The 21078-nt window shown below is 37.2% G+C and overlaps 1 protein-coding gene across 2 annotated transcripts in view; it reads right to left on the reverse strand.

The window, feature by feature from the left end:
• Positions 1–20636, reverse strand: part of LOC306885739 (angiopoietin-1-like) — a 55722-nt gene extending 35086 nt beyond the window's left edge. For both annotated transcript variants that reach the window (XR_013785571.1, XM_079442479.1), the window contains exon 1: positions 19824–20636. Coding sequence is in view for 1 of the 2 variants with exons in the window: in XM_079442479.1 (XP_079298605.1) it covers positions 19824–20177 (354 nt within the window). In the remaining variant the exon portion in view is untranslated. The remainder of the gene's footprint in view (positions 1–19823) is intronic.
• Positions 20637–21078: the final 442 nt, after the last annotated feature.

The following is a 21078-nucleotide window of genomic DNA, read 5'->3' on the forward strand; positions in this document are numbered from 1 at the left end:
AAAGTGTTTGACTCTAATCCAGTTTAAGAGGCAAAGGAGGTTTGAACTCTGAAACAATGTTGGCTGAAGCTTTGAGTGTGAGTTAAGTCACCTTCAGATGGGTGTGGAGGTTATTCTGGTGGCCTGGAGAAACATTAGCCTAGAGAGTCTTTGCTTAGACTTTCTGAGGGAATTTCAATTGTGTCATGATCTAAACTAGCGGGTGTCCTGCATGGAACAAAGGAAGGAGAATCAAGATTACGCAAACAGAAACTTTGTGTAAAAATATCAGAGGAAGCAGTAAAGGGCTTTAGTGGGTGTATGGTTATTTCCCACTTCCATTCACAAATAAACGTGTCTACCCAAAGACAACAGATTAGGTATAGAAAGAGAAATGTCATGTTTTTTTCAATTGGCTTGAGTCATTTAAAAGCATACTAGTGTTGGTAATGACAAATAAAATCAAACGTAATGATGAAAGTGAACCTATGTTGAGCTAAAGATAAATAATAAAAGAAAAACACTGAGACAGAATGAGACATATCACCTGCACTTTGTCTCAAAGGCACATTCACACTGCAGAGTTTGATAGAACAGAGTCAGATCAAGTGTAGGACCCCGTCGAACCGGTTGCACCTGGGGGATTGGCTTACATCTCACAGCTGCCCACCAGCAGAGGGTCATGCCAAATGAGTCAAGGTCAGCCATATCAGCACTCAAAAATCTGACCCAAGTGCAGTCACGTCTATATCGATATCACTATGCCGTTTAAAGCCTGCAAAGTTTACCGCTTGACTTGCAGATTGATTGTGTTTATTTGCAAAGTGCACTGATGTGAGAAGGTGAACGGGGCTGCTCTATTGAGTAATGTTCAAGAGGCCCAAATTTACGAGGTCAAAATGTCCCATTGCAGTCAAGATCCTTCTAGACTTTTATTGTGTTATTCTATTTGAAGTTGTTCTTTTAAAACATTTTGCATTCTCCAAAACGGCAGCAAATATGTAAAACATTACAAACCATAACCAAACTTAATAAGTGTTATTTTTCACATTTTAAAAATAATAGTGAAACAAACTAAGAAATAGAAGTACAGCAAGAATGAATGACCAAATATGTCAACAGAATTTTTTTTTTTTTTACAGTATAAATAGCATTATTGCAATAATGTATTTGTTTGTAAGTACTGTATTGATAATAATATAACTGCATTCACTTCATAATAATACTAGAAAATAAAATAATAAGAAAGAATAAATTAGGCTTTTAATAACAACACTGAAGGACAAATGATAATGATTCATTTAATTTTAGTTTGTATTTTCAATGGTAAAAAATGTTTCAATTACAAGAAAGATTAATTCAGTAAGGTACAAAAAACTGTCTGCTTTGTTATTGAATACACATGAAGTAATAAAAAAAATCTAACAAGAAAAAAAAAACATACAATGTTAAACTATATTTGCTTTGGATGACTGTTATTTCATCAAATTAAATATCCCTGCTTCCATGCAAAAAAAAGAAAAAGAAAAAGAAAAGAAATATATGCAGGTATCACAATTTAAGTCCTTCAGAAAAAAGGAAACACTCCTTCCCAGAATCATAAAAATACACATTACTCAAGCTGTGGAGGTGACAAAGGGGTTTCACCCATTTAGAGCGCCATAACACCCGACTTGCTTAAAGAGCCATTAAATCACCCTTCTGTGTGCTGAAGAAAATCACCCAACAGAATGGAATATCTCCCTAACTGCTAGTTGACACAGGACTGTAAACATTTAGGGCTCTGTGACTTACAGGTCGGGTCACATGATGAACATTGAGGTCAGTGATAACGACTACGGCTGGTGCCGTGACGCCAACCTCTGGGTCGCTATCAGCCCTGTTTCTGTCCAACATGGTTTATGGGAGTTTTTGAGAGTTCAAAGCGCTGTTATGAGCCTGTTAATGCTAAAACAATCTGTTTAAATAAACAATCAACTACAATAAGCTTTTATAAACCATACTGGACAAATAGTTCTATGTTTGATAAATTGTATACTCAAGTATCTTGCAGGGCAATTCATTTTTAGATAAATTCCTCTTAGAAATTAGATTTTGTTTTGCTGTAAAGCATTCAGTTACACACAGAGAGGGTTGAGGATATAAATCAACAATATATTTGCAATTACGCTATAATATATTCCTGTGATGGCAAAGCTGAATTATTGGCATCATTACTCCAGTCTTCAGTGTCACATAATCTTTCAGAAATCAGTGCTCTAGAAACATTTACTATTATTATCAATGCTGTAAACACTTGTGTTGCATAATATTTTTTTGTGGCAACCATAATTTATTTCCCCCGTGATTCTTTTTTGAATAGAAACTTAAAAAGAACAGCATTCATTTAAAATAACATTATAAATGTATATACTGCCACTTCTGATCAACTTAATGCAATCCTTCTGAATAAAAGTATTATTTCTTAAAACTTAAAACAACTTTTAAACAGTAGTGTATACATTGTCTGTAAATACTGTTTTGCAAGTCAATTCACAGTATTCAGTTCAGTATAAATGAACATTAGAAAGTTGTTTCAAATATAATAACAAGGGATATGTGCACGCATACTTAAATATCCAATATCGACCGATTTTTTAAAATACACAATACTGTCCGCTGATATGGCAAGGTAAAGTGTGATGCATCACAGCACTTGGAAGTGAAGCTCAACCTGGTCAAGTGAGGTCTCTCAGGGAAAACCCTAGGCTGAACCTAGTTCATCTACTGTCTAGTTCTGAGTGGTAAAGCAAGACCCTCTGACGCTTGTGGCTACTGGGAAGAGTAATTGCTGCTTGTGCAAATTAGCATCTATTACTACTGTATCTGTAATTAGGGTTAAATTAGCAGCACACTCAGATTGCTATATAAGACCAAGTTATTGCAAAGCTAGAATTTACTCAGTGAAGACGTTTATTGACAGTTTGTGCTCTTGGACATGACTTGCATCACATCATGCAAGATTGTTTCTTCACCAAACCACACAGGTTTTGTTTTGTGCAGGGTCTATATGATCTTGTGAAGCAGCGAGTTATATAATGCAGTTGAGTGTTAGACAGATGTGCTGTAATAGCTAAAGCCGGGCACACAGTTGACCTTTACAACCCCAATTCCCAGTAGTTTACAGACTCTCACTCAATCACAAGCACTCCTTCAAGGAACTCTCTCGCTCTCTCCCACACACACAAACATACTCAAGCACACCATGTGAAACATTCACAGTGAAATATATAGCCTGCTCTCTCTCACAATGTGAAAACCACATTCTTGCTCCTTGCAATTCAATATGATTTTCTAAAGCTCAAAGAGCCAGAAGACACCTACTGTAAATATTGAGATACTGTACTCTACTGTTTAAAAGTTTGGAGGTTTTTTTAACCTTGAATTTTTATTCAACAAGGATTAAAAAAGTGATCAAAAGTGACAGTTAAGACATGTACAATGTTACTAAATATTCCTTTTGCAAACAAATGCTGTTTTTTTAACTTTCTATTCATCAAATAATCCTGAAAACCCCCCACAAAACCATTCAACTGTTTTAAATACTGATTATAACAAGATATGATTCCAACAAACCAATGAGCACTAAATCAACATATTAAAATGATTTCTGAAGGATAAATAAACAGCAATAAATTACATCTTAAAATATATTACATTAGAAAACTGTTATTTTAGATAACAATAATAATATTTATTAATATTACAAATAAATACGGTTTTTGGTTGAGTAAGAGACTTCTTTGAAAAACAATTAAATAAAAATCTTATCAATGCCAAATTTTCCACATTCATTTACAATGAAAGTGAATGGGGACCATAGATTTTTTTTTGTGAATAGTGTGTTAAATTTCAGTCTGTTTCTCACACAAAGATATCAAATGAACAGAAAAAGACTTCAAATATTGTGCATGAGTGGCATGGAGCACTTGTATAATGCTTTTAAGGTACGTTTGTCGTCTTTTTAGAGTCTAACAGGCCTGCCCCAAATCACATTCACTGTATGAAAAAGCAGCTTGAACATTCTTTAAAACTTTCCTTCAGTGTTATATGAAAAAAAGGCATATGAGTTTGCAACAACAACAGCCCTTTAATATGGAGCTGTGTATATGGACAGTTTGCATAGCTAAGGAACGATTCTAAACTTGGTTCATCATTGGAAAGTGTGACCACCATCAACCAATGAGAACAAACCAATCAATTTGCCACAGATGGCAAATGGATCTATATTCAACTGTGTTCATTTCACTAAATTATTTTTATCTGGATATTTCGAAGGCTACAGTTTATATACGCAATGTAAATCTAAACCAAGCATCTCCCAAACAATTTAAAGCAGTGCCCGGGTGCCATGGCACAGTCAGCCATGTTGTAATTTCAGTTTGTCAGCGGCAGTAAAACATAACATTTTGAGAACTGGCATATTCCCAGCTGGACTTGTTTTCTATTACAAATCCCTGAGATATTTGGGGTCCCTCGTAGCAGAGCTCCAGCCAGGCTTGATATTTCAATTCCAATAAAAAAGCTCTCATTTTAATGCATGATTGTGGAAACCTTTGATTGTTACGCAAGTAGGCTACTAATTTCTGTGTCAGATATGGTTTGAAACTTTAGATAGAAATCTAAAACATAATATGATTGTTTTAAAACAATGCAGAGGTTATATTAAAGTCTGTGGAGGGTATTGAACTGAAAAATATTTAAGTGAAATCCAAAAAGAAGTAAATGTATATGCCAATTGGATGCACAGAAACACAATATCAAAACAAAATCAACACTGGTCAAAGCAGACATCACAATCTAAACATATAACTTAAAAATAAAGAGAAAAAGGAAAAATGCGAATCAGACTTTACAGAAACAAAATAAGGTTTAGGAAAATATGACTACGTGTCTCTGTGTCTTAACACACCTTTTCCTACCTTATGTGTCTGTATGTACACACACACAAATTGTTCATATATATTATTATTACATAATTATTCATAGATTATTAATACACAGACACAAAAAGCTAATAAATATGTATACAGTATAAAAACTAACAAAAAATTCCACAAATGTCTCAATATTAGCAGTGATCACAGAAGATGAGTTCATCCAACGTTAATGCATTAAAATGGATTGATATTCAAGATTACATTGCTTACCAAAACACAGCATGAACAAACAATGATGCCAAGAGGGTTGGTAACTCTATCTGCACAAAGTCATTGCCAACTGAGGTTTTGTAGGGAGGATAGATCTCCTACTAGCACATAGACTCAACTTTAAACACTTTAGCAACTCATAAATCCATAATATCTTAATCATTGATCACATTTTGGAAAGCATGAGCCCTGTGTTCTTTCAGCTCATTCATTTTCATCTGTCCAGACACCAAAGGCAATTGTAATTGATACGTTCTCTTCTATAAATACCACAAACACAGAAAAAGAGCCCATCTGATGAGAGCGCTGATGTGGTGCACCAAACCCAATAAAGCAGAGAATGCACTGGAGGTTAACTAAAGCAAAAGGGAATTAATTTTCGATATCCTGTCTTAAAAACATGAAGTTACGTGTGGGACAGAAAGAAGATTGAAAGGCTGTTTGCTTTGACTCAGTGAGAGATGAGAAGATAGCTTCCAAGAGAAATGTTTGCTTTTGCTTTTGTCTTTTTTGATTTTGGTAGCATGAAGAGGACATGTGCTTGTTATTATTATCAATAAACTGTAAATGGATTTTTAGTGTCTGTCTAGACAAGTCTTATTTCATCTTTATAAAGTGTTTACTCATACTAGAGACCAATATACTGTAAATGCTGCGCAAATACAAAACAAAGGTATTTCATCAATGACAGGCACTTTTATGTCCAAGGGGTTGATTTTATCATTTTATATTTTGATTATAGGTATAAAACAATTATTTTCTACTTTTTAAATATATTTTTTGTTTCAATAAATTTGTGACTTTCAATTATAAATTATGAAAATGTCAAATTATGAATTTTTAAATGTATGGAAATATTTAATGTGTATATATATATATATATATAAAAAATACATTAATAAAATTAAATTAATTTCTAATTAAATTTCATATATATAGTTAACATTAAGGAAAATTAAAAAGCAACATTCAGTTGCTGCCTTATATTTTTAGGTACAATAAAACTAGCGGTACAAGTCATATAAACAAATTATATTAAACCAACATTTAAAAAAAGGCTAAATCTCATACAACTTAAAAAAAAACTTAAAATTTGTTAAATTAATTTGATGAGTTAAAGTAAATGGAAAAACACATTGCCATGATCTTGATCTTTTTGTTGTTGTTGTTGTTTTGTTAGATATTGTTTGTAGGCAATTTAAATAAACTAGTTACTGTAAGGAAAGTGTTTTGAAGGAATCACAGAGTCAAAAGTGTCCATAGTAAAAGAAACACCCTCAAAGGCCCACAAGTGTAAACCCTGATAACCCTGCAACAGCTTTCAAAAACAAAAAAAACCTCCTTATCAGTTTACAGATACACATACTGTTAAGGGAACACCATACAGCATTAACTGGATTTATGTTCACTCTGCATTTCTCATGTGAAATCACGTCGACCGTGGATAAATATTTTCCAAATGAGATTGTGACTGTATATTTGCTCAAATGCTCAAATTACAAGACCCCACTCATATCTCTTTTGCCCAAGTTGGTTTTTCAAATTACTGTGATTTCCTTGAATTACCCTGATTAATTATGTGCATCTGGACATATGGGAGAGGAAATGTCAGCATTTACCCAACCCTCGAAAAAACAAAGGAAACAACAAACAAACTGCACTGGAAAGCAGTGATTTGCCCTATACCAGCCCTAGAGCAGACCTCAGATTTCCAAAAATGAAAACTGATCATGGGAACTTCTTTGCCACGATGGATCACAGGAGGAATGTGACTTTCAATGGCCTGGTAATCCCCTTGGAAACGCTCTACCCAGTATGGAATCACACAGGGACATTGAGGAACATTATTTCAAAAATGTTTGGAGAGAGGTGTCTATTCCAGAATCTATTTTGAGGAGAACCTTCCCAAAGAATTATTTCCTTTCAAGGATATCCATGCCTATATAAAATTCAGAATGTGGTGCATTTGATAAAGACCACACAAATGATCCAGGGAGGCTTTCAAGACAATATTATGTCAACCGCAGTTACAATGATGTCGTTTAACTATATGAAGGAATTACAACTGCAAGCTCTCATCCTGCATGGCCCATTTGCACGTAGTCTGGACACTTCTCGGCCAGAACAACAGTTTCTCACATCAAAACTTGGCCATGGGGCACTGATTGCCTTATTCCAAACAGTGGGCAAGGGTGAGGCATGCATCACTGTTGCCATGGCGCGTTGCTGGTACTTAAAAAAAAAAAGACGTCTCCAAAGCACACAGCAGAAGCATCCCAGTGGGGAATTGCACAGACAGCTAGTGCAGAACTCAAAACAGCAAGCTAGCAGTGTTGTGTACAATGCGGATGACCGGCACTTTATCTACCTTGTTGAGCTTGGCATGATGTTTATGACCTATAACAGATGTGTTTGCTGTGGAAATACTGTATGTATGTGCTCACTGCAACTTATCACACGGCAAATCAGGAAAATACAGCATTTTAACGCAATGTACTGGCAGCTCTATGAGGCTTTATATGGCTGCCAAGGTATTTGGGCAAATGTGAAAGAAGTCATGCTGAACTTGGTTGTCTGCTTGTAATTCCAAACATGACCAAGATAATCACAAAAACAAAAAAAACAAAAAAAAAACAGACAGTCCCCTGCTGTCCGAGCTATCCGAGCTATCCGAGTATGGACATATCTGAGTAAATCACACAAAGACAACATGCTGGAGTTTATTTTAAGCAGAAAGGATAATTTTGATGACTGTAAAATAAAATAAAATAAAATGCAGCATTATTGGTATTGGATAACTGAATAAAGCAATAATAACAACGAATGAATGAATGAATGAATTATATTTATTTTGCTATCATTTTTACTACATATTTACAATGTATCTAAAGTACATAAATAATTTTCAAAAGAAATAAAAAAAACATGGAGAAAACATAAAAAAAAACATTATAAAAGAACATAAAATTAATGATGCATATACACTATGCCAATAAAGATAGTACTTTCCTCCTTTTTTCCCCAGGACTTTCTCTCTTTTTTGGTGTCTCAAGGCCTCAGTACAGTTTGTTTCCAATGCAATGGTCTGATGATTTATTATTTTTCTCTGTTAAAGTGCATAAAATTGTGCATGCATATACACTGCATACATAGAAAGACAGAAATGAGCCCAGAGATGACAGGCTCTAACATCCCTTCTGAACTCTATATGGGCAGCCCGGCACAGATGGGGACTTGCTGCCTCACTTGTGGCATTGTGTTGTCACACTATTCAACACTGTATAATTTAGAGGCCCCTTTTGTGTCTGTGCAAGTTGTTTTGTGGCCGAGCAGAGGGAGGGAAGAGGAGAGAAAAAAGGAATACAAAAATAGAGTGATGGGAGGAAAGTGTGAGGGAGTAGAAGAAAGACTTTTGCATTGGTAGACAAAACCATAAATAACTCGTATAAGAGAAAACGATTAAACCAGGTCTATCCACGCAAGCCAGTATGCTCTTCAACAGCTATTAGTGTGGCTCTGTGCATGTTGCATGTATTCCACCTCTCAGATGAGCACAGGAATAGATCTGTAAACGACACACAGGTGTCAAAACACTGACACGCAGAAGATCAGTCTTATAGACACAAGCCAGAGATCCATTCACACACACTCTTCACTCAGTAATGCGCTCTCCTCATGCATTCTCTCAGCATTTTAAGAGGAGTGCGGAACAAGATGTGGCTTCCTGCCAATGCCTGATGGTTGACATCTATGCTTTTAATATTCCTTTATCTCCACTGTGCTTTTAGCTTTATATTATGTTGAATTACAGACATCATGAAATGGTTTGACTAGCGCGCAATGGTGAATTTGAGAGAGATGTTTGCTGCAGCAGGGTTTGGAAAACCTGTTTAGAAGCAAATCGTTACCTTTGTAATTCCTTTTGATGCAGAAATTAACACTAATATCGCTTTCGCCTCAAGAGGCGATTAAAATACTCAGTGAGCTGAGTCAAGACCTTACCTGTGCAATTAATACTTTAAAGTGCCTCCAAGGGTAATTGAATGTAAATTACACACAGTTGCTACTTATTGAAGCTGCAGCCGTTTTCCACCTCTGATGGCATAATGTGGAACGATCTTTGACCCGTTACTATTAACCACCGGTTCAGGTTGCTTTCAGATTGATGAGAGTAAGGGACGAGGTGAGGGGCTTATATCGCCGTCTTCTGTAATTATACGCAGTCCTTCCTAACAGCCACACCCCTGGTACGAGGTGGAATGTGAGAAGCCTGGACAAGGGCCCAGACAAGGCAAACATGATGCTGGCCAGGGTTCAGATAAACCCCAGAGGGGCGCAGGGGCGGGGGATGTGAGGGGCTGTGGGTGTCACATCGTTTGTGGCCGAAAACCGCTAAACCACAACGCAGACATAATATCCAATCACATGCCGCTTAGGTATGAAGCACGCGATTGTTTCTTGTGCCTCCGTTAAAACTTAAGAAAACAGTTATTGAAAATCAGGACATGACGACAAAGTCTCCTCTAATGGAAAACGGCTGCAAACATGCTGCTACTCTGCAAAGGTATATTGTATAGGATTATTTCAAACAAAGATGAAAATTCTGTTATCAGTTAATCACCTTCATGTCGTTACAAACCTGTATGACTTTCTTCTATGAAGCACAAAAAGATAAATGTAAATAATTCTGCTAGTCGCTTTTTGCACTGAATGCTTTCAAGTTTCAAAAAGGGCACAAATGTGCCATTGAAGTAGGGGTGGGCGATATGGGAAAAATATCATATCACGATTTTTTTCAGAAATATCACGATTCTTTGTCATGTTGGTTTTACTATTTTGGTTTTACAAGTTGTCTGAGCATTACAGCCAAACTAGAAAGACAAAGCCTTTCAAGGTAACAAAAAAGACATGGCAGATATTTAGGCCAAAGTGGGCGAAGATAAAAATCTGTGTCATCATTCTATCTTTCTTATTAAAAAATAAGAACAAAGATACACATTACAAATACACATAATATACAAATAAAACAAACAGTGCTTTATTTCCAGGTACAATAGGTGTATTTAGCATACGTAGAAATCATTCACATACGTAGAAATCATTTTGATAGGAAAGTATGAAAAAACCCCCCGGAAAATTGCATACGAAAATTTTGGACTCAGTGTGCAAGGACAGAATTTCATTTTTGGGCGAACTATCCCTTTAAAGCTCCCAAAGGTTTGAAGACGAGTTTTCTGCAACTATCTTGCACCATCACTTGTAAGCTGTTACAGTTACAGACCAGTTGAAAACATAGGTTAAGCTTACAGGTCAATTTATCTTTTTAGTGGAGATCATAATGTAAAATTGGTGTCAGTTAACTTAATATGCGCATTCAACTCATTGTGCAGCTCATAAAAAAAATATTTATGAGAAAGAAAAGAAAAGAAAACTGATAAAACAAACTACTCCCTGAGTCCTGGCAGGGATGTGTCTAGTAAGAAGCAAGACCTGTGGCTCGGATACAGCACAAGTGTTACAAAAACCTGTGAGAATGATAAGAGAAAATATATTTCATCCAAATACTCTGTCCCACACAATTACACACACACATTTTTGATTTCCTGTTCTTTCTTGACTCTTCTTTCCTTTTCCCATAGGGAGGGTTACATTATTGCTCATTACTTATCTGCCTCTCTTTGTTCAACAATTTTGCAGTTTGGCCCAAGAGTCATCCATAGCACTTCTTCATCCACTGATCTGATGTTTTGAATTGATTTAATGGAAAAGTTGATGTATTTAAACACTGGATAAGCTGAAATATTGGTCTTGAGACCTCAAGCTAACTAGAACCAATGAAGACAGTCAATCCTAAAGCAACAGCTGCAATGGGACCCCACTCAGAAGTAGCACATAATGGGTCATGCAGGAAATCCCATCCTACCGAGACCTTCTTCTCTCCTTTGGGTTTTTTTAGCGTCACACAGTTCTAGTTGTAATGAACGAGAGAACAGAAGTGGAAATATATAGATACACTTTGTATAATGTGTACATTTAGTCAAGCAAAGAAATTCTCATCTGCTTTGAGGATCATAGACATATTATTTACACTTTCTCAGAGCATTCTTAATTATTCAAACTGTTAAATTACGTTTCTAAACTAGTTGAGGAGCCAAACCAAAAATCCTGACTGCACAAGGAATATGTAAATGTATCTGACAATCTCTAAAATCAATGGCAGGCTTGCACTGTTTCAAAATGTTATTAATTACACTAGATGTCAAATACTGGAAAGAAGAATAAAAATCTTTAACAAACCACTTGAGAAAAGAAAAAAAAGAACACATAAAGTTAAAAATAAAAGAAGCTCGCACATACAGTGGAAAACAACAAGCTCAGGTTTGAAAAATGTCCATGTCTATTTCTTGTCCTAAACAATTTTAACAAAAATTACCATATTTTAATAAAAAAATAAAGGGATATTTTTAATGCCAACAGTAACACCATTTTCCAAAGAAAACACTCCAGGGCAACACTAATGCCAAAAGATATAACAAAACATTCTCATTTTTGTTCAGGACACATTAACTTTTAACCTGAGGCCATTTTTGGAAAACCAAAAGCACAAAACACCTAACATAAATAAAATGACAATTAAATTCACATTAATCCTAAAGCGAGTGTGCACCAGAGGGCAATTCATTAAAGTCACAGATGGAAATTTGACCTCATAAATACATTAAGAGGCCTACAATGAGGCGGCAGAGAGTTAGGTCCATTTATAAAATTAGGAAGACATTAAGTGGCCAATTCATTTGGGTTTAGAGTATACATTTCTGGGGGGTTTCTCTGCCCTTTAACAAACAGACATTGCTGAGTTAGCCTAACGACCCAGATGAAATCTGTTGGGCCAAATTACTTCGAAAAAGTAGCATAAAATATTAAGAAATCTTAAAATAAAAATTTTAAAAATTACTAGGAAAAAATTATATGTTCAGTGCAGGCTAGTTTTCAAGTTTTTATTTTTTTAAAGAAATGGTGACAGCAGTGTATTGTATTCGTATTGACCCCAGTTTTGCTTTCACCTCTCACAAGTATTACATTTGGAGCAGTAACATCTCTCTGTGGTGCTCAGATAAACGTGGCACTGTTCTGGTGTGTGTAAAAGCTATGAAACAGGATGGAAGAGCTTTTTAGTCAGTTAAGTGAACGTTTACTCCGCTTCACCCAGCTTGTTGCTTTTGGCTGCTTCTATCAGCAAAATAAACTCTGATACAAAGGAAGTCACCCCTAAAATAGCTCAGTCCTGCTTTGGCTTTTTAGACATGCTGTGTGGCCGAGTAAGGGCCCACAGTCTTCATGAATACCCTCAGTGAAGGAAACCCTCTTGAGCGCCGGGATTAACCTTTCCATTTCACTCAAGTCACCAATATCCAAACTGAGGGTCAAGCAGATCAATGGGAATTTCACAGGGCCAGGGTTCGAATGTGTGCTTTTAAATCTAAAGTGCTACTTGGCAAGATGCACTATCCTCAGAAACATGAGCTCGGAAAAAAGTTTTCTTTGAACACCGAGTGTGAAGATCTATCACTTCCAGTCCCCTGACGGCTTCCACATGTGACACGGCATAAGCTTGAGCTTTGTCCAAAATGGACCTCAGGCCCTACTGACAGACTGAATTCCATCGGCTTTAGAGAGAATCAGACTTTAAGACATTTATAGTCTCTAATAGAACATTTATGTAACGTTTATTCTTAAGGGAATAGTTCACCCAAAATGACAATTTTGTTGTTGTTGATTTAAAATTATATCCTCAAAGTAAATATATTCATTCATTCATTCATTTTTTATTTATAAAGCACATTTAAAAACAACCCAGGGTTGAGCAAAGTGCTGTACAGATCATAGTCATCAAATAAAGGTACAATTTACAATCTCACAAATAGCAAAACAAAGACACTAAGATAGTAAATTAAAAACCCACACTAAAAAGATGAGTCTTAAGTTTTAACTTAAAGAAAGCGATGACACCACTCGGATTGAAACTGGTAGGCTATTCCAGAGTTTAGGACCTACTGTCGCAAAAGCTCGGTCTCCTCGATGTTTCAACCTAGATCTACAAACAGAGAGCAATCCAAGGCTGCCTGATCTGAGTGACCTAGAAGGATTGTGATACTTTAAAATGTCAGAAAGATACGTTGGTGCTAAGCCATGTAGTGATTTAAAAACAAAAACAAGAATTTTAAATTCTATTCTCAGTTTTACTGGAAGCCAATGCAAAGAGGTTAAAATGGGTGAAATATGATCAAATTTTCTACTGCCAGTCAGCAACCTAGCTGCAGCATTTTGTACCATTTGAAGACGACTGATAGATGATTGATTTACTCCATAATAGAGAGAGTTGCAGTAATCGAGGCGTGAGGTGACGAATGCATGGATGACTATTTCAAAGTTCTTTATAGAAAGAACAGGTTTGACTTTTGCAAGACGTCTTAAATGATAAAAACAGGATTTAACCACATAATTAATTTGTTTGTCAAACTTAAGACCTGAATCAAACAAGACACCTAGATTTTTTGCACAAGGAGTAACATAAGAGTTTAAGTAGCCAAGGTCCAAATCACCAAGGTCATAGGAATCACTTGGACCAAACAGTATAACCTCGGTTTTATTCTCATTTAAGGCTAAGAAATTTTGTGAAAGCCAAGTTTTCACTTCATGAAAACAGGCTAGCAAAACCTCTATGGACCTTGAATCATTATGTTTAAAAGGGATGTATAATTGGGCATCGTCAGCGTGTAGGTGAAATGAAACTCCAAATTTGGAAAAGATGGAACCCAGTGGCAGTAAGTATAGAGAGAATAATGTTGGTGCAAGAATAGATCCCTGCGGGACACCACAAGAAAGATGAGCAATTGAGGAAGTGTATTTTCCCATAAAAAACAGAGAACGTCCTATTAGTTAAGAAAGACCGGCTCCAATTCAGAATGGTACCCTGAAAGCCTAAAACATTTTCCAGACGGAAGATAAGAGTAGAATGATCAACCATGTCAAAATGCTGAGCTGAGATCTAAAAGGACCAGAGCAACAGCACTCCCGTTATCTGTAGCCAGCATAATGTCATTAGTAACTTTCAGTAAAGCAGATTCAGTACTGTGTAGTTTTCTAAATCCAGACTGAAAATGATCATATAATGAGTTAGAATCCAGAAAAGAGTGTAGTTGAGTGAATACAACCTTTTCCAAGATTTTTGAGATAAAAGGGAGATTCGAGATTGGTCTAAAATGACCTAAATCAGACACATCAAGATTTGGTTTCTTCAAAAGAGGAGTTACGGAAGCATGTTTTAGGCAGTCAGGGACCGTGCCAGTACTCAAGACACATATTGATAAAAAACAGGAGATCAGGCCCTATAGTATCGACAATTTGCTTAAAAAAGTGTGATGGGATACTGTCATATGGAGAAAACGTAGGTTTCAGATGAATTATAATGTCTTTACAGGTTTGCAGGGAAATAGAACTAAACATGCTCCAAGTAGAAGAGCGCCCGGTTATTTCATGGGATATATGAGGAGCAGCCGATGATTGAGGTCTTGACCTTGTTATCTTCTCGACAAAAAAGGCCGCAAAGTTTTCACATAAGGAATCAGACAAATTAGGGAAAACATCAACAGTTGGATTTAAAACAGCATCAATAGTTGAGAATAAAACTCTTGGTCTATGGCGATTTTCAGAAATAATCCCAGAAAGAAATTAGAATTTTGCAGACTTGACAACTTTCTGAAAAATTGAAAAGGACTCCCTTAGAATGTCAAAGGACACCTGCAGCCTGTCCTTACGCCGTTTGCGTTCTGCTCGTCTACAGTTTCGTCGAAGTGAGCGAATAGAGTCATTGAACCAAGGAGCAGATTTTTTGATAGAGCGCTTAATCTTCAGAGGAGCAATATCGTTAACAATATTCAAGCAGGTGTTATTAAAAAGATTTAAATAAGTATTAGTGTCAAAATTTTCTACAGACCAATTTGTGCCTGAAAAATCCTCAACTGCCTTATAAGCAGTAGCAAAATCCTCTGAAGCCGTAAGGGAAAAATATCGAACCCAGCGGGCAGGAGCAGATGAAGTACTAGATCCACGGGGAAGCGCAGCGGTGAAAGTCAGAGATTTGTGATCAGAGAAGCCTGAGTCTCCGATCTCCATGTCAATAATGGAAAAACCATGGGAGAATACCAGGTCCAAAATGTGACCTTTGATGTGCGTGGGACTTTGCACCCATTGGGTAAAACTAAAGGAATCCATAATATTAGAGAAATCCTTAGATAGTGGTTTACCGAGACAATAAATGTGAATATTAAAATCATCAAGCAGTAAAATGTTATCGTACATAGTTAATACATTTCCCAAAAAATCAGCAAACTCACTCAGAAAAGCATTATTAAACTGAGGGGGTCGGTAAATAACAACACACAGAACTGGATTTGCCAAGTCCATTAGAGACAATTGAGCCTCAAAACACGGAATAATGTGGCCGTAGAAAGATTTTTTGAAAATAACAGCCAAACCTCCCCCACGACCAGAAGATCGCGAAGTGTTAAAAAATGAACAGTTTTGAGGAACAAGTTCAGAGAAAGGACTTAAGTCCCCTTCTTTTGTCCATGTTTCGGTCATAAACAGAAAATCCAGACTCCGTGAAATGAAATAGTCATGCAAAATAAAAGTCTTATTTACCAGAGACCGCACATTGAGCAATGCCATCCTGAGCAGCGGTTGATCGCTCTCTTTTTGAGATCCCCTGTTAAGCGGACGCAGAAACTGAGGGTGCACTCCGAGGAAGCAGACACAACGTAGTCGAATCGAGGGAGCTGGGGATGATCGGCCGAATCCAACGGCAGCGGAGAGGTACATCACACGCAGTCCGTGTAGAGCAGCAGGTAGAAATAACCATTCCAGCTTTTAGTCGAACAGCAATGCCTCCACGTTTACCACGTCTTCTGCGACGTTTCTTGAGAAGAGTGGCAGTAGGCCGTTGGCGTAGATGTTCCGGAATATTCATCGGGAACGATGAGTAATGCGAATGGAAGCCACTCGTTATATCAGTCCAGAGGTTAGTAACTGAAATAACTGAAGTCTTAATATCAAGCATCATCTGTCGATCGTATACGAAGGTTGTGGACCACGATTCGATCACAGAAAAGCAGAAAATACTGAGCAAAATCCAAAATAGAAAGAGCGAGAGACGGTTGGCCAAACACAACAGCGCCATCTTGAAAATTATATATTTATAATTATATCATTATAATATAAATTTATCGTAATTTATTGCTGTGATGGCAAAGCTGAATTTTTAGCATGCTGATTTAATGCTTAAGAAACATTTCTTCTTATTATAAATGTTGAAACCAGTTGTGTTGCTTAACATTTTTGTGAAACCTGTGATACATATTTTCAAGATTTTTTGATTAACAGAAAATGTTCAAAAGAACAGCATTTATTTGAAATAAGAAACTTTTGTAACATTATAAATGTCTTACTGTTCATAGATCTAATGCATCTTTGCTGAATAAAAGTATTAATTTCTTTAAAAAAATGGATCCATTTCACTTTGATTATATGAAAACAAACAGTCAGGACATTGTGTTCCACAGAAAAAATTAAGTCGTGGGATTGGAACGACATGAGGTTGAGTAAATGATGAACTATCAACTTAAAATTGTGATTAGATATCCAAGGAACTGGATAGCACCTTTCTTTGCCCTACTCTCATGTTTAAAAGCATCCCTTCATTAAACAACTGATAGTTTAAGCATTTGAGATTACCAGAGGATAGCTAGCTACATCCTCAAGTGGTCCGTTTCCCGTAACAAATGATAAAAGATCAGTCAATCCACAAAAGTCTCCCTCTTTGGACCATTCCTGCTTCTGGGATAATCCTTGGAAAAACAGAAGCCACCTTTGACTGGACAAGAATGTTATCGGGATACGCTCTTTCCCCGGCACAGCAGAATTCCACAGTGAACGTATATCGACCCCACACAGACCCCTCCGCACCTTCAACAACAGACCAGTCACTATCTGCAGTCTTTCATCAGCCTACAGCTTGAGTGGTATTAATAATTACTCCGCAGTCACGGCTCACTTGATTAAGACAGATAGACTAGCATAGGACACTTCATCTTCTGTCCGATGAAATATGTTAACTGCATCCTCATGTTAAGCACAATTAGCCTGAATTAGGCCTGTGCCTCATAGCTTATTCCACTAAAACAAGCTTTCGAGTGATATCCGTCCTGTTACATTTCAAATACAAAAAATATGACTTAATTCCTTAAGTTGAGCTACTGAACAAGACAACCTTTCTCTGTCAAAATCTATTAACATCATCTAATCGAAGTAAGGTACAGTATGTTTTTTCCTGCTTAAAGTCTCAGTGAGGAGGAAAAGTGACATTACTAATGTTAGCAGATGTGCTTATACTCCCTTTCACTATATTTTATGATACGCCACTTACTCACTGGTGTAGAATTCAGACTGCATGAACTGCCAAATTGCTTTTTTATGAACTCTGACATACTGAAACGTAGCATGTCTTTTTATGGCGTGCATGTCCTGGTAAAAGGCTTTTATTTTTCTTTCTTTCATTCTTTTGTTTTTAACCATTGCACCATAATATTATTTCCGCCGACTATGTCTAAAATGGAGTCAAGCGAGATTTTGTTTTCCCTTTAAAAAATAATCTTACAAGTGTCTGCAAATACTAATCTGTAGCTGTTTTATATCCATCAGTATAATTAAGTTGGACGGCGTTGCAAAATGAAGACGAGAATGGAAATGTTGAGAAAAGCAAGTGGGATTTGACCATTTGGAAGGAACCCTTTAGATTAATTAGAATGATGTTCATGTTGCAGCCATGACTTTTACTTAAAAGCATCATGTTAGATTGTTTTTAAAAATTAGACAAGAGCCACCCAATTCCATGATTACGTAACAATGAGTCATCACATCTATTCAACAAATATGAACCGAGCATGAAACAGGTTACACTATAGAACCAACCGATTTACATTCAGTGTGCACTAGAGAAAATAAAAAGAAAGACAGGGAAAATTGAGTTTGAGAAATCTAAATGACATTGTTAAGGACAATTAATTCCAAACTCTTCATGCAATCCATCATATGTGTTAAAAGTTCAGGTTATGTTTTATGAAAATAAACAGATAGATTCAAATAATTAATCTCAGACTACTCATCAAGATCACAATACTGATAAATAAGAGTGCGTTATAGATAAATATGGTTTGTTTGTCTAATGAAAGTGACAAAGTCAATGTTAGATGAGTTATCCACGCCAAGAACCCTTTGGTTGTTTCTGTAGGTGTTTCTGTTTGAGAAGCAATTATCATTAATTACTTGGTGACTGACCAGTATGGTACAATCATTATAATTGAACTACAATAATTACAGTGAAATAAAAATCTAATTATGTAGTATTTTAAACGATCAAGCACTTTTCTTTTATATACTGTAGGAGCGAATAAAATTACTACACAAATGCATGCACCTATCTAAACAAATGATTTTTAAATAAATATCTATATATAGTGAAGTCCAAATGTCTGGGACCAATAATGGAAAATGCTACTATTTACTTTTTAATAATTTAAAATATATTACATATAATAAAATAATTATTTTAAACAAATGTCAGCTTTTTAGGTTGTTCTCAGATTTTTGGAAGTTTAGTAAATATGTTTTAATCAAAAATTTGTGTGTGTGTGTGTGTGTGTGTGCTGCATAAATTTAATTCCCATCAACTTTGCTGCTTAAAGTTTATGGAAAACATCATCTAAGGCGGATTGTACAGGGAGGGGGAAAAGCTAATGCTTTTAGAAACCATTAGAAAGCTGTGCTGATATCTGCCAGGACAGTTAAAGCTTATCCCATAATAGAAGGATAGATCCTCCTCGCTCTTCCTTCAAGCACTCCCGGGGGTCTGCCTGACTTCCTGTCATTAAAGAGACAGCGCGCCCAACTACCATCTGGGTGACTGACAACCCGCCATCAGCACAACGTGTGGAGTCCACCTGAACATCTGCAAAATCAGCCAGACGCTGCTCGAGCGAGACTCTCCTGCCAGGCGGTTACGTTGTGTGGTGCGAGCAGACAGCGGCTGAACAGAGCAATCTGTGTTGATGTAAATCACGTTTCTGACAGCTAAAGTGGCCAACGTAATGCTTCTAATAAGACAGGTCTGTTATTGTAAAGCTCGTACTCTGCCTTGTTGCAAAACTCATAGCGCAGTGATAAAATACGTCCTTACAATTTGGCATCTGAACATCAGCCAAGAACGCAGTTAAGAAAAAACATCTGAGTTGTTTCACTGTTGTCTAAACAGTTTTAGATGACAACCGAACAGTTGAAGTGCTCAGCGTCAAGAACAGCGCTGATCCCTATCGGATTTAGACTCGTAAACAGTTCTGATATGCATATCCTTAGTTTTCACACATCAAACTTTGCATTTCAGACTTTAAAAACACTTATCTTTCCTCTCTGCCGCTCTACTGAAGAACAGCTGTTCATTCGCTCCTCTCAGCTTACAAAAACTACAACTACTACATAATTGTGTACACAGAAATTGCGATAATTGCAGGATCATCCTTTGCGCAACTTGATAGAACTCACCTTTTGTAACCACTGCGTATAGTTCTCCATGACGTGCTCCAGCTGCTGGATTTTCTGGTTGGAGAAGTCTGCTTCAGGTTGAGGTGCGTCCCGCTGAAGTGCGTTGGCATTGTATGGCATGCCTGCTTTAAAGTCTCGACAAGCGCCTCCATCACCCTCCGGAAGGATAAAAGTGTAGCTACACTGTCCGTGTTGGATCCGGTGATATTTCCGACCGCTGCTGCTGTTGGCTTTCGCCGTGGAGCTTCTGAGTCCTTCTTCTGCTCCTCTTCTTTGCTCAGCCCCTCCGCAGTCTGCTACCACCAGCAGTGCTGCCAGGGACAAGCAGCGGCACACAAACCAACCCCACCACATGGCAGGAGCTGGAGGGGAGGGTGAGGTTGCAAATATCAAAGTTCGTCTGAGGGTGCCTTCGGTTCCTTCAGTCCAAAGTCAGGTGGAATCAGTACGAGCAGAGATGTACGGATGGCCTGGGGCACGTGGTGATCACGTCCGGACTGGACCGTTGCATGGAGGTCATTATTGATCCTGTCACCGGCTCACAAGACACTTCCTGACTTTACATCAAGTTGGTCTTCTGGGGAAAAACTGAAGCCTCGAGAAACTGTTGCTAGAAGTGCATGTGAAATGCGGCTGTGCAGTTATGAAGAAAGCAAGACAGCGTCCATGAAGATGTAGTCTGGAGTGTTGTCAGACCTCCCCTGATGCTCTCTCTCTCTTTCTCTCTCTATGTTTCCTCTGTTTGTGACCGTGCGACTAAATGACTTTGCTCTGGGCTTCTAGCATGCTCTAAGCCTGCCCCTCACAGTGACTGGAGAGGAATGCGTGTGTGTACGTGTGTGTGTGTGCGTGTGTGTGTGTGTGTGAGAGAGAGAGAGAGAGAGAGAGAGAGTGAAAAGGAAAGTGAAGCGTAGCAGGACCCCAGCAAAGAGGATGTTCTCAGTGCTTGAGGATCATTTTACAAGCTTTCTGACTATGTTTGTGTAGCCTTGCCTCCAGTACACTGAACCTTCAATAACATACACACACACACACACACACACACATTTAGTTAACACATGGACACATCCACCTGATGAACACTGACTATATACTGTTCATTTGTTTGCATAAAAGAAAGCAGAGTTCATCATTTGCTTATTCTCATGTCTTTCCATACTTATCCTTCTTCATGCTGTGGAACACAAGAAGAGAGCATGTTGCATGTTGTTAAGGTATTTTCAGAGAATAAATGTTCATATAAATATATAAAATA

This window comes from Barbus barbus (assembly GCF_936440315.1).
Source record: "Barbus barbus genome assembly, chromosome: 19".
Classification (NCBI taxonomy): Eukaryota; Metazoa; Chordata; class Actinopteri; order Cypriniformes; family Cyprinidae; genus Barbus; species Barbus barbus.